This window comes from Equus quagga, chromosome 18, assembly GCF_021613505.1.
Source record: "Equus quagga isolate Etosha38 chromosome 18, UCLA_HA_Equagga_1.0, whole genome shotgun sequence".
Lineage (NCBI taxonomy): Eukaryota > Metazoa > Chordata > Mammalia > Perissodactyla > Equidae > Equus > Equus quagga.
This window is the reverse complement of record NC_060284.1, coordinates 42,337,203-42,348,742: the sequence shown is the minus strand read 5'-3', so window position 1 is coordinate 42,348,742 and position 11,540 is coordinate 42,337,203. Positions and strand designations below refer to the sequence as shown.

The 11,540-nt window shown below is 36.2% G+C and overlaps 1 protein-coding gene across 2 annotated transcripts in view; it reads right to left on the bottom strand.

The window, feature by feature from the left end:
- Positions 1 to 493: 493 nt before the first annotated feature.
- CEPT1 (choline/ethanolamine phosphotransferase 1) overlaps positions 494 to 11,540 on the bottom strand; it is a 32,620-nt gene continuing 21,573 nt past the window's right edge. The window contains exons 5-9 of one of the 2 annotated variants that reach the window (XM_046645282.1): positions 7,067 to 7,151; positions 3,139 to 3,270; positions 2,497 to 2,655; positions 1,873 to 1,998; positions 494 to 1,274 (exon numbers count right to left, since the gene is read on the bottom strand). In XM_046645282.1, coding sequence (XP_046501238.1) covers positions 1,155 to 1,274; positions 1,873 to 1,998; positions 2,497 to 2,655; positions 3,139 to 3,270; positions 7,067 to 7,151 — 622 coding nt within the window. In that variant the 3' untranslated portion in view covers positions 494 to 1,154. The remainder of the gene's footprint in view (positions 1,275 to 1,872; positions 1,999 to 2,496; positions 2,656 to 3,138; positions 3,271 to 7,066; positions 7,152 to 11,540) is intronic. The other variant, XM_046645283.1, reaches the window with a different exon arrangement.

The window sequence follows — 11,540 nt, the reverse complement described above, 5'->3', positions numbered from 1 at the left end:
TCAATAATAAGATACTTCATTTTAGCCAATAGTTTAAACCCTTTCTGCTCTCTGCCTCTTCATTCAAGCAACTGAACTATCTACATACAATGGAAACGGATCTTGTTTATAGTTACTGAACACACCTGGTTCTCATTTCAAATTGCAGTATAGATAGTGAGCAGCCAGAAAAAAGACCGAACATTTTCAATAACTGCCTAAAGAGGCCCAGGCCTCTCTTATTGAAAATTTGGGGAAAGGGTCTGACATTCCTAAAGACTCATAATCTGAACGTGACAACTACAACAAAAAAACCTATCAAGAGGAAAAATGAACATATTTCTATGTTTTAAGCTAAACAAGTCATTCAAAATAGAAAAGTCATAGGACACATAATGACACTGCAGCTGACTGAATTTCCTTACTTATTAAAGGACATAAATTTTGTTTAAATTTTTTAAAATGACATTAAAACTTAGCTTATCTTTCCACTAAATGAAAGTGAGAAAAAGGCTGGCTTTCAGATCACGTATTTATTTAAAAAAATAAAATGGAGTGACAAAGTTATATTATTCCGCATGCTAACAGGATTTCCCAAGCTCGTGAGAGAGATCATTTCTTGAGCAATAAAAAAATGACTTACTTCCTCAACAATGTAAAGACAGGAAACCTTTCAATCCAAATTCGAGGTCTTTATCACTAGGTCCACCTCACAAGCTAGTGGGATCTATCTGTGCCACAAGCTGAGCTCCTTCATAAAGAAAGACTGAGAAGACACTAAACAAGGATGTCACTAAAAGATGATGATTTGTTAAAATTATAAAGCAACCATCTAGTGACCTGCAAATATTCTGCATTAGAAATCTCCACCACTGGGGATCTGCTCCCCATGACATTTTTATTCTGAATCCAGGATAATTACAAACACATGGCATTTTTTCCTGCATGCTTTCTTGGGCCAAATCCTGTATGACAACATGTACAATTTACAGGATGGGACTTGCAATTCTCATTCTCCCACAGGATAGATAAGGAGTGTTACCAGTAACAAAGAATAAAAGTTATACAACATTGATTATTATAAATTATATTTGTTCTTATCCACCCATTCTCCTTAATATGTTCAGATTCTTTCCTGAAGAAAACATGTTTCCTATATAACACCAGTTACATTATTAGTGATGATTAGAATGAGCTGTAGAGACCTTGATTCTGAAGACATGTATGTGCAGATGTGATGCAATCTGATTGCAAACACTGACACAGTAGCGGATCAAATCAAAGAAAGAGAAGACCTGGAAAGAAAAGAGACTATTAGATTCTCAGGACCTACTTAGGCCATCCCTAAGCTTCCTGAAAGTGAAGAGGAGTGGCTTCTGACTTCTTCTCTTCAGATTCACCTTCAATTCCATATAATTTAATAACTCAATTTACTCACAGATTTTTCCTTTACACCAAAGATCAACAAACTCCTAGAGAGAGAGTAAATATTTTAGGTTTTGCACACCATACTGTCTTTGTCACAACTGCTCAAATGTGCCACTGAAGCATAAAAGCAGCTATAGACAACACATAAATGAATGGCCATGCTGTGTTCCAATAAAACTTTATTTACAAAACAGGCCATTGGTCCACAGGGTGTAGTTTGCCAACTCCTGCTTTACAGTCAGAAATCTGAAATTTATGAATCCTAATGTAGGCAGGGCTAATAAGAATAATGCAAAAAATGGCTCAAAGACAAAGAAACAAGGAACTCTCACGAAGTCCCATAAATGTGGTTTTCTGACTTTCCAAATCATCACAATTATATGATCTATCTCTAAGGACTGGCCCTCTGAAACAAGAAAACAACTAGCCTCCAAATTATGATATAGGACAATGTACAATACTTACCAGAGCAATCCAAAGTACAATATATTCATCAATAAAGCTGTTAAAATATTGGTCCAGAAACAAAAGTGCTGGGCCTATGAATGCTGTGTCATGCAAATGCATTTCACTTTTAGTCATGTGTGCCACCTATGAATAAAAGAGAATCAATGATGTAGGCATTTTCATATTACAGCAATTGTGAGCTACAAGTCAGTCAGTACTGTGCTCAAATACCAAGTTTCAAGAATTCTTTAGCAATATTTGTTGAATTTCCAAAACTAAAAAGCTGACAACATGGTGTGTGTGAGAGCTATACATCGTATACCACATCAACGAAGTCCCCAAAAGGAGACTTTGCACAAAGAGTCTTAATTTGAGTGTAGAAATTGAGATTGACAAATGCAGATAAACTAAACAACTAAATTAAACTGTGGATAGAAAGGAGAAGAATTGTAAAGGTTCTGGTAATCTCAAATTGTAGCTCCACAGAAGAGTAAAAACAGCTCCCATGTTGATATCAAAATATTCTGAGCAGAGGAGGGTAAAGTCTAGAACTGCTTTGGAAGCTGTGGAATCAAACGATGGCCATAAAACCAAAATAAGATGAAAGTTAAAAACAAAACAAATAAAAATTTTGGTGCTTACCACAAGCTTATTGGTGATTTTAGCAGATACAAAACCAAATGTCAGAATATAAAGACAGGGATGCTTTTCAAAAAGCTGAACTGCAGATTTCTTATAGATCATTGCAGCTAATGTAATCACTGATCCAATATGGAGAAAAGGAGAAAGGACACTTGTTCCCTGTAAACAGTAAAGAAGGGAGAGGAATTAATGGTATTCAATACGGATCAGATACTACACGGATCTGCTGTAAGAGAGATCAACTCAAACTTTTAAGAACCTCATGATGCCTAACGGCCAGCAGTTTCTATAACCGAATACCAGAACAACTAATAAAAAGCAGCAGCATGGACTGGTTAGGCAACAAACTAAGGATTTTACTCAAGAAGCCAGGCTTATTTTACAAAGCAGGTCATACTTTTTTTAATATATGTGTATAAAAGTGCATGTGTCTGTGTGTGTGTCCATGCAGAAAAATATGCTATATAAGCACATAAATGTATGCATGTATAAATAAAACTGAGAAGTTTTAGACATTACCTTTTTTAAAGACTAACTTGAGACTCTAAACAAGTGATTTTATACAATTTGAATGAAAAATAAAGTGACCACAAAATGAAGTCTTAGCATAAACAATCATTGGAAATCTTAAGATATACTTACTGCTATTGTTGATCCATTTTTTCCAACACCACCGGTGAAGATTACACGGAAGTAATTTGTACAGGAAAATATGGTCCCTGCTACAGTACAAAGTGCAGGAAAAATTTTCATTTGAATATTCAGCACTGGAATCTTTAACGGGTAGAAAGAGAGAACAATTAAAATACATACAAATTAAAATAAGAAAACAGAACATTTGATTCATATTCTGATATATTCTCCATTCCCTTTAGTTTAGTATATACTTAAAGTAATGGAAGTTTTCCTCTCCTTTCCATCACATGCAATAGAACAAGTCTCAAGAGATGAGGCTATAAAGAAATTAATCTCACTTCTGACACCAACCTTTAAAAAACAAAACTGATCCAACTTTACTAATTTGTGTCACAAACTCAGTGAAGCTCACCTAATGAAGCCTAGAAGACTTGACAGCAGTGAACCAGGCTGTCTCCTGGTTTTTTAATAAAAGAAGGATACTTTGTCTTTTTCTGTGTACAGTTTTTGAACTCTACCTCTAAATCTGTAATTTGTTTCTAATTGTTATGAGAGAGAAAGAGTGGAGCATAAAAAGACTAAAAATATTTGCAACTAGATTAAAAAAATCTGTAAACTAGAGAATGGAAGACAAAAGTTCTATTCAGAAGTGTTCCCATCTCCAAACTGTTAGGATACAGGCAGCGAGTAAAAGCAGAGGGCAACCAAGAAGGCATTCATATGCAGGGAAAAACACGTCCAGCACATCCAAGCAGGTACAGCTCTACAATTGTGTATCCAAAGTTTTAACATATAAGTTTACTTTTCAAAAGAAGTAAATAATATATTTTTAGAGTATATTGAAAATATGGGTTGATTTACCTAAAGGGGTTCTGAGTGGATTGAGGTCATGTATTGAATCTTGCAAGCGCAATATCCATTATTTCAAATTAAATTAATTTGTACAAAATTTTTAAAATCATTTAAGATTCTCTTCCTTTTTGTAGCTTTCCTTTAGCTTTTCTGAACCTTAAATTTTGTCCAATATGGAATGGAAAGAAATCAATAGTAAAATGATATATTCTAGTAATAGAAACAAATGACTATAGGAACAAGATTCCAAAAGCCCACAATGGTTTAATGAGTTCTTATAATGAAAATATTTTAATTAGGGCTGTTTGTACTTTTTTAGCGCTGCCATGTGCCTACACTTTTAAAATCAAATAGCAAATGTGACATGTTTTGCATGTATAAAATCCCAGTAAAAGTGGTAGAGACATAAATCTTAATGTTTAGATACTCTATTTCTTCAAAACTCTCAAGAACTCAGTTTGTTTACACAACTCTATGACCTCTTGCAAAACTACAGCTCAAAACAAACTGAAATCAACTTCAAATTTCAAGTTGCACTGTGGCAGTGTTTAATATTCTAAAGTGAAATAGGTCAACTTAAAAATCAAGCCCAGAACAACTTAAAAATCAATCTCAAAAATCAAGCCCATTTATGGAGCATCCTAAATGGTCTTTTTCCCTCCCTAATTCATCTCCAAACCCTATAGCCCAAATTCAAAACTAGTTTTCAATAAAGGAGAAAATCAACACCATGGTTGCTTTAAACTCCAACAGATTTTTCTCCTCCAGTTCAGAAAACTAGGGATACTACAATCTAAATCTGATGCACCTGGCTGAAACTCAATACTTCGTCTAGTTTCCTTTTCCCTCCAGAGACAAAGGACCTGTCTGGCAAAGGGGGAAATACTACACGCCCTCAGATTTCAAAACAAGCAAAGTATTAATCCATTACAGGGGATGCCTGTATTAGGGCCAGGGTACGGAATGAGTGCTAACTCTGGTGTAGCAGTAATCTCTGCCACAACCGAACTGAATAGTGTCACAACTCTATTTAAAATTTGGTGAAAATGCTTTAGGATCACGGGAACTGCTGCCCTTTGAAAGAAGAAAGAATAAACCGAAATATTAGGGGCCAGCCTGGTGGTGCAGTGGTTAAGTTCGCATGTTCCACTTTGGTGGCCCAGGTTTCCCGGTTCGGACCCTGGGTGCAGACATGGCACTGCTCATCAAGCCATGCTGTGGCAGGCGTCCCACATATAAAGTAGAGGAAGATGGACACAGATGTTAGCTCAGGGCCAGTCTTCCTCAGCAGAAAGAGGAGGACTGGCAGAAGATGTTAGCTCGGGGCTAATCTTCCTCAAAAAAACCCCACAAAAAACCCTAGAAACATTAGAAAAGCCAGGCAAATTAATTAGTAAATGGATTGGACCACAAAGTAAGCAAGCTACAGACTGAGGAGCAAATTGTCATAAACATTCCAAGGGCCCTCTTCACTTCTGTCACATATTATAGCTATATACACCAAAGCATAAGCTCCTGAGTGTAGGATTTTGTTTGAATTGATTTTTATATTCTCTCTAGAGCCCTGGATATTGTAGGTGCTCAATATACACTTGCTGAATGAAGATTAAGATCTTTTGCCTTTCTCTTACTCTCTCTGTAGAATTACTGCTTGAGAGAGTATGAAGACACATCTTGTCCCCATATTAAGAAGGAAACAGGAAGTTAGCTACAAGAAAATCTGAGGCAAAGTAAAGGGAAAGCTGGTGTCGGAGGAATCCCACGTCTCACCAGGTGATCCCTTAAAAATCGGCCCCAACTGATCCACTTATAAAAAGCACTAAAAGTGTTGCCATTTTTACCTCCTACCCAAGCTCAAAGAGAGTGGGTACATTCTGTCGTTCCCAGTCTTTCCCTTTCTGTCCTCATCCTGGAATTCATCCAAGATAGTCAAGTACATCCACTCTATAGAAACAGCCAGACAGTTGTACTGAAAACACCTTTATTTCAGGGCTACCCAGTTTCGGCATCTTTGAGACTGGGAAGAATAAGAACTCCTTTGAGTCATGGTGTCCGCCCTAGAGCCAACGGAAAACCTTCTGGGTTCATACCATGAAATTATACATCCAAATATCATCGAACTAATGTAATTCATTTTAAAAGGATTAGAGATGGAAAAAAACCGTTAAATTCTCAGATTTACCAGACTATAACAGACACATGTTTTGGTTTAGTAGTTTGGATTAATGCAGAATATCAGTTCCTAAACTGTTACACTAGTTTTCTCACCAGCATAATAAAAGGTTCTTACAGGCTTTGTAAATTTCAGCAGAAATAGAAAGCATCATTTTGAGATTAGATACTTTCTTCCCAAGAACGTGGGAATGCCTGTTTGTAAATACATTTAATATAAGCTAATTCCATCAAAATACAATGTAACATATTTACAGTATCCACCAGGTGTTTAAGGAAAATCACCAGGTTTGAATTACTTAAGTGTAAGGGCACTTCTTAAGTCTTTCAGTTTAAGAATGAGATACAAATAAATTACACTACATATGAAGTCTTCAGTTCTAACTAATTGAATTCTGAAACTTCCCTGTAGTAACACTCACCATCTGCTATACCACTCACCATTTGTTTTAACGGATTCCAGAAGGTGTCTCATGGTTTAATACACATTTAATCAACTATTACATTTAAAAGAATCAAATGTCAGTGAAAATAATCATGAGGGGAATTATATGTGGGCCCCCTTCAAAGTGATGATATTCTTTTTTTGTTTTTTAAAGAGTGCTATCATGGAAGATGTTCCAAGACATTCCAAGAGGATATATTCTTTTGGGGAAGCAATACACAAAACATATGTTCTGTTTTTGTTTCAAAAGTAGCCCTGGAATGGACTTAATGTACCACGTAACTCCAAGTCCAAAGTTCACCCTGCCCTAAAAGAAGTTAGTGTCTCACCATGGCTGTGACTTTCCATTTTCAGAAGGAATAAAATAACTTTACATATCACCCTTTAACTAGATTATCTTGTATTAGAAAACACAAGCAAAAGACAACATGCATTACATGGGATACACAACGTGAACAAAGTTACCATAGATTGCCAAAAAGGTGGTCCTCCAATCACTGCCAGCAAATGCATGATTATTATGAAGATTTGCACTTCAGTCACATCAATTCTGATTAGGTACAAAAAGCCAAAAAAGCAGAATTATTCAAAACAATTTCAAGTTAATTACTTGCAAGCTTAGCAGCATTCCTCTATCATGCACAATAGAAAAAATCTCAAATATTGAGGAAAGGGGAAAAGGAGGTGTCAAAAATTTGTTATGAGCAAAATCAAATAAAATCCAGAATCTTTTAATTTAATTTGATGAATTTCACAGAGCAATAAAAACCCCTCCGTTTCAAAGGAAATTTCTGATTCTTTGAATTTGGGCTGAAACTATAGCTTAACCTTTCCCACCAAAAACAAGCAAACAAACAAAAGGCGTGTGTGTGTGTATGAAATTTTGAGTGTCAAGCAGAGGACTGCATTGTACTGCTATATGAGATCTTGAAATAAGTGCTTCGTAGTATCAAATGGAAAAAATGGTGCGCTTTTACTAAAGTAACATAAATCACAGACACCTTGCAAAACTTAACTGCCCTTTAGATATATTCATTTAATGTCTCCCATGGGATGGGTGTGAAAAAAAAATCACCCAATTCTCAATGAAATTCTTATGCTTATGAGGTCAACTACTCTAAGATTTCTGGAAAGAGGATACTGAAAGCAGCCAAGAATTAGCTTTGAGATTGCTGAAATGATCTTACAGTCAAGAAGAGACAAACCTGATACAAAAATAGGGCAGTAGAAATTAGAAGTCTGAAAGACTGAGCAAAAGAATATGGGTAAAAAGACTGAGGAGCAAAGTGTAAAATGGTGTCCCTTTCCTTCTGCAGACTAGCACTTTACATAATCTTGAGATTATCATTCTCAGATTAGATCAAACACTTTCTAATTTTGAGAATTTATCCTACAGATATGCTTGCACAAAATGTACAAGGTCATTCATTACAGTATTATTTATAACAGCAAAATTTAAAAAATATCCCTCAATGAAGGAGTGGTTATAGAAATTATGGTACTTCCATACAATGGAATATTTGGTAGCTTATAAGAAAAGAGTGGGGTAGCTCCCTATATAGTGGTGTGGAAAAATATCAAAGATATATTAGGTGAAAAAAAGGTTGTAGAATGTGGATATGCTATTTTTTGTGTAAAAAAGAAGAAAAATAATATTCTCTTTTTGTTTTTTCCAGTAGTTTACATAACAAATTTCTGGAAGGACACATTACAAACTAAGAACAATGGTTCCCTCTGGGAGAGGACAGCGTGGGAACCGGACAGCTGGGAGATGAGGATGGGAAGGAGAGTGATCGCTGCATACCTTTTTTATAATGTTGTGAGTAATGTTTCTACTAAAGTAAATTTAAAAAATCAGTTTAAGAAAAATAGGTATCAACAACAGTAAGGGGGTTCAGTTCCAAGAATAGAGCCCCCATCTCTAAAACTGATACTTAAAGCAGACAATCTATAATGTGAGCTTAAGATACGTAAGCTCTCATGCCCATAAGTAACTAGGTTGAAACCAGTCTCTTACAACTAAAAAATTGATCTATGTTTGCTCAAGAACGTTTTTTAAACAGAAGCTTATTAAACTGCAAACATATAGTGATGTAGTTATCTTGATATACACATTTATTGGAAAAAAATGGACTGAATTAGGCTAAAAAGAATCTGTAGAGCTGACCTGGTGAGTGGTGTTGCCAATAAGGGGAATTACAGTCAGTAGCAGACTCAGGAGACTAAGCAGGTGTCATAGATGATCGACTCTGTCGTGGGTGGAGGAGGGTAGACATCTTACAACATTTTGCTGGATATATGAAGTAGCCTTTTGGGAGGGGAAGGGCCAGAAGTATAGAATTACAAAATAAAAATGGAGGGAACCTCATGCAATTAATCTTTGTACCTTGGATGAATGTAAAAGAGAATAGGAAACATGAAAGATCTTTACAAAGTCATAACTGGGCTTCTTAGGGAAAGTTTCATGGATTAGCCTGTTCAGAAATTTTGGAAGACAGAATTTTCTAAACCACTGAGATATTGTCACTGTATTTTGATCAACAGTGCCTTAATATTAGGAAGGAGAGCCAGGGAAAACTTACTTACCAGTTGGTAGGTAGTTAGGAATATTTTTTCCTGTTTGCTTATCTGATTTAGAGGAATACTCTCTACTCTAGGATGAGGCCCTCCTGCTCTGAATCATGAGAACTGCCTATCGGCACTCCTGGAGGTGTGCCTCTAATCCTGATGGCCAGTGAAAAAGGGTGCAGCATGAGACCGTCCCCAGAGACAGGAATTAAGCAGGCCAAGAGGGATAGGTGGCAGAAATGATTAACAATAACAAAAGAGTTAACGATTCTGTTTACAAGAGAGCTGGTTACATGACAGTCCATTTTTCTACCTTTCCACTAACTCAGTATGGGCTGAATTTACTATAATACATATTAGGAGGGGGCTCATTTTACTCTTTTTGTCAGGAAAGATAGAGTTATTTAGAAGGGAGAATACTATACAAAGGCAGGAATTTGGCATTTCTGTAGTCACTTCCTTATTATTATTTTCAAAATAATAACAAGGGTGAGGGGCTGGCCCGGTGGCACAGCAGTTAAGTTCACATGTTCCACTTCTCAGCGGTCTGGGGTTCGCCGGTTCGGATCCCGGGTGCGGACATGGCACCACTTGGCAAAAGCCATGCTGTGATAGGCGTCCCACGTATAAAATAGAGGAATATGGGCATGGATGTTAGCTCAGGGCCAGTCTTCCTCAGCAAAAAGAGGCGGATTGGCAGTAGTTAGCTCAGGGCTAATCTTCCTCAAGAAAAACACAAAAAAAACAAGGGTGAATAATAGCCCCAGGTGTTGGGATTATTTCTCATAAATAAAAAACAAAAAACCAACCTTCAAGACTGTGCCAAGAATAAGCCCTTCAAGACATAAGGGATATGTGGTAGAAAAGCACCCAAAACACCAGAGTGATTTTTTAAAAAGACATATGGGAAAACAAATCTCATGTCTACAGCATGAGATTTCCACAGTCTAAAAGTTTCAGAGGGGGAAAATTACATGATAATAAACATAATTTTCTGCAACCATGAAGCTATTTGAATACCTTGACTGGTATTGCTTAAATCCTTTTTCTACTTTATTTTAGTATAGGTTGTCAAAAGACAAAAAGAACTTCCTCAATTACTGTGGATAATCCATAATGAGTACTCTGGTTAGAACATACTTAAATTACGACAAGCCAGCAACAAACAATGTTCTGATGGCTGTCACCTGAGAAAAATGGAAAGAAGTCTCCACCAGTTGCGGAGACTAATAAGGTCTCCCATTCTTCTGATGGGGAGGCTGTAAGTGTGGCAGTCCATGGTCAAAATAACCTTCAACACTCATAATAAATGCTTTGGGCCCATCATGCCTTACAATATCCGAATGGTCTATTGATTAAAGGTAAAGAGATCAAGGTATCCTAAATGAATCTGAGTAATTTTACCTTCTAACAGGGAACAGAGAATCTCCCTAGCTGGAGTGAGAAGCCCAGGGGGCCCTCATCACCACAGAAAGGCAGCTTAGAAAGCTCTTTGATCAGGGCAGTTATTATATAAGAAGTGCAGCTTTTAAAAGTGATTACAGGGTATAAGAACTCCAAATTAAGTTACCTAACTATGAAAAAAAATTCTACTTTGAATGTTTCATTTTTATTTCTCAGTGTTCTGAGAAATACCTAACAAATACAAATTTGGTTTGAATTCCAAGATTCAGTATTAACTGAAGGGTGTGAAAGGATTTAATTGACCTTCTGTGAGAATTGATAAGCATGTTAATCATCTTTTCCCAGAATTTTTTGTCTTTCCTCTCTAATATCAGAAACAAGACAATTTAATCTATTTTTCTTCTACATGTGACATACGCACTTCAAAAATAAACTTAGCTAATTTGTAAACAAATTTTTTGTTAAGCTATACATACTAAATATAACTGTGTGGTAATTTGTATTGGCTTGGTTAGCACAGAATATGCATCAGGGCTAAATTCACAATGTCAAAGAAACTCTGATTTGTACAATTTGACTTGTGAGCTATTATTTAAAAAGAAGCATTTTGTTTAAAAAGTCATTGAAGGTGTATGGAACCCTACTCAAGGATCAGATTGCTATAAACTACAGATTTGCAATTATTTGTCAATGGATCTGAAGTTCAGGGGACTCATGCATAACCAGAAGATGGCATTCATTATATATGTTACCAGAAATACCAGGGGTGGAGTGAAGTATTCGTAGATTGGAATGAAGATTAGTCTAGAAATTCAACATACTGCCTTCCAATATTTTACTTTCTACCTTTGATAAGGGGCAAACTGGGCATGGCAAGCTTAGATTAATGTCAAATTACACTAACTGTTCAGCTGAGTGATAACTATGAGGATTTTAAATTCCAGTGTTATATACAGAGAAAGTCTAA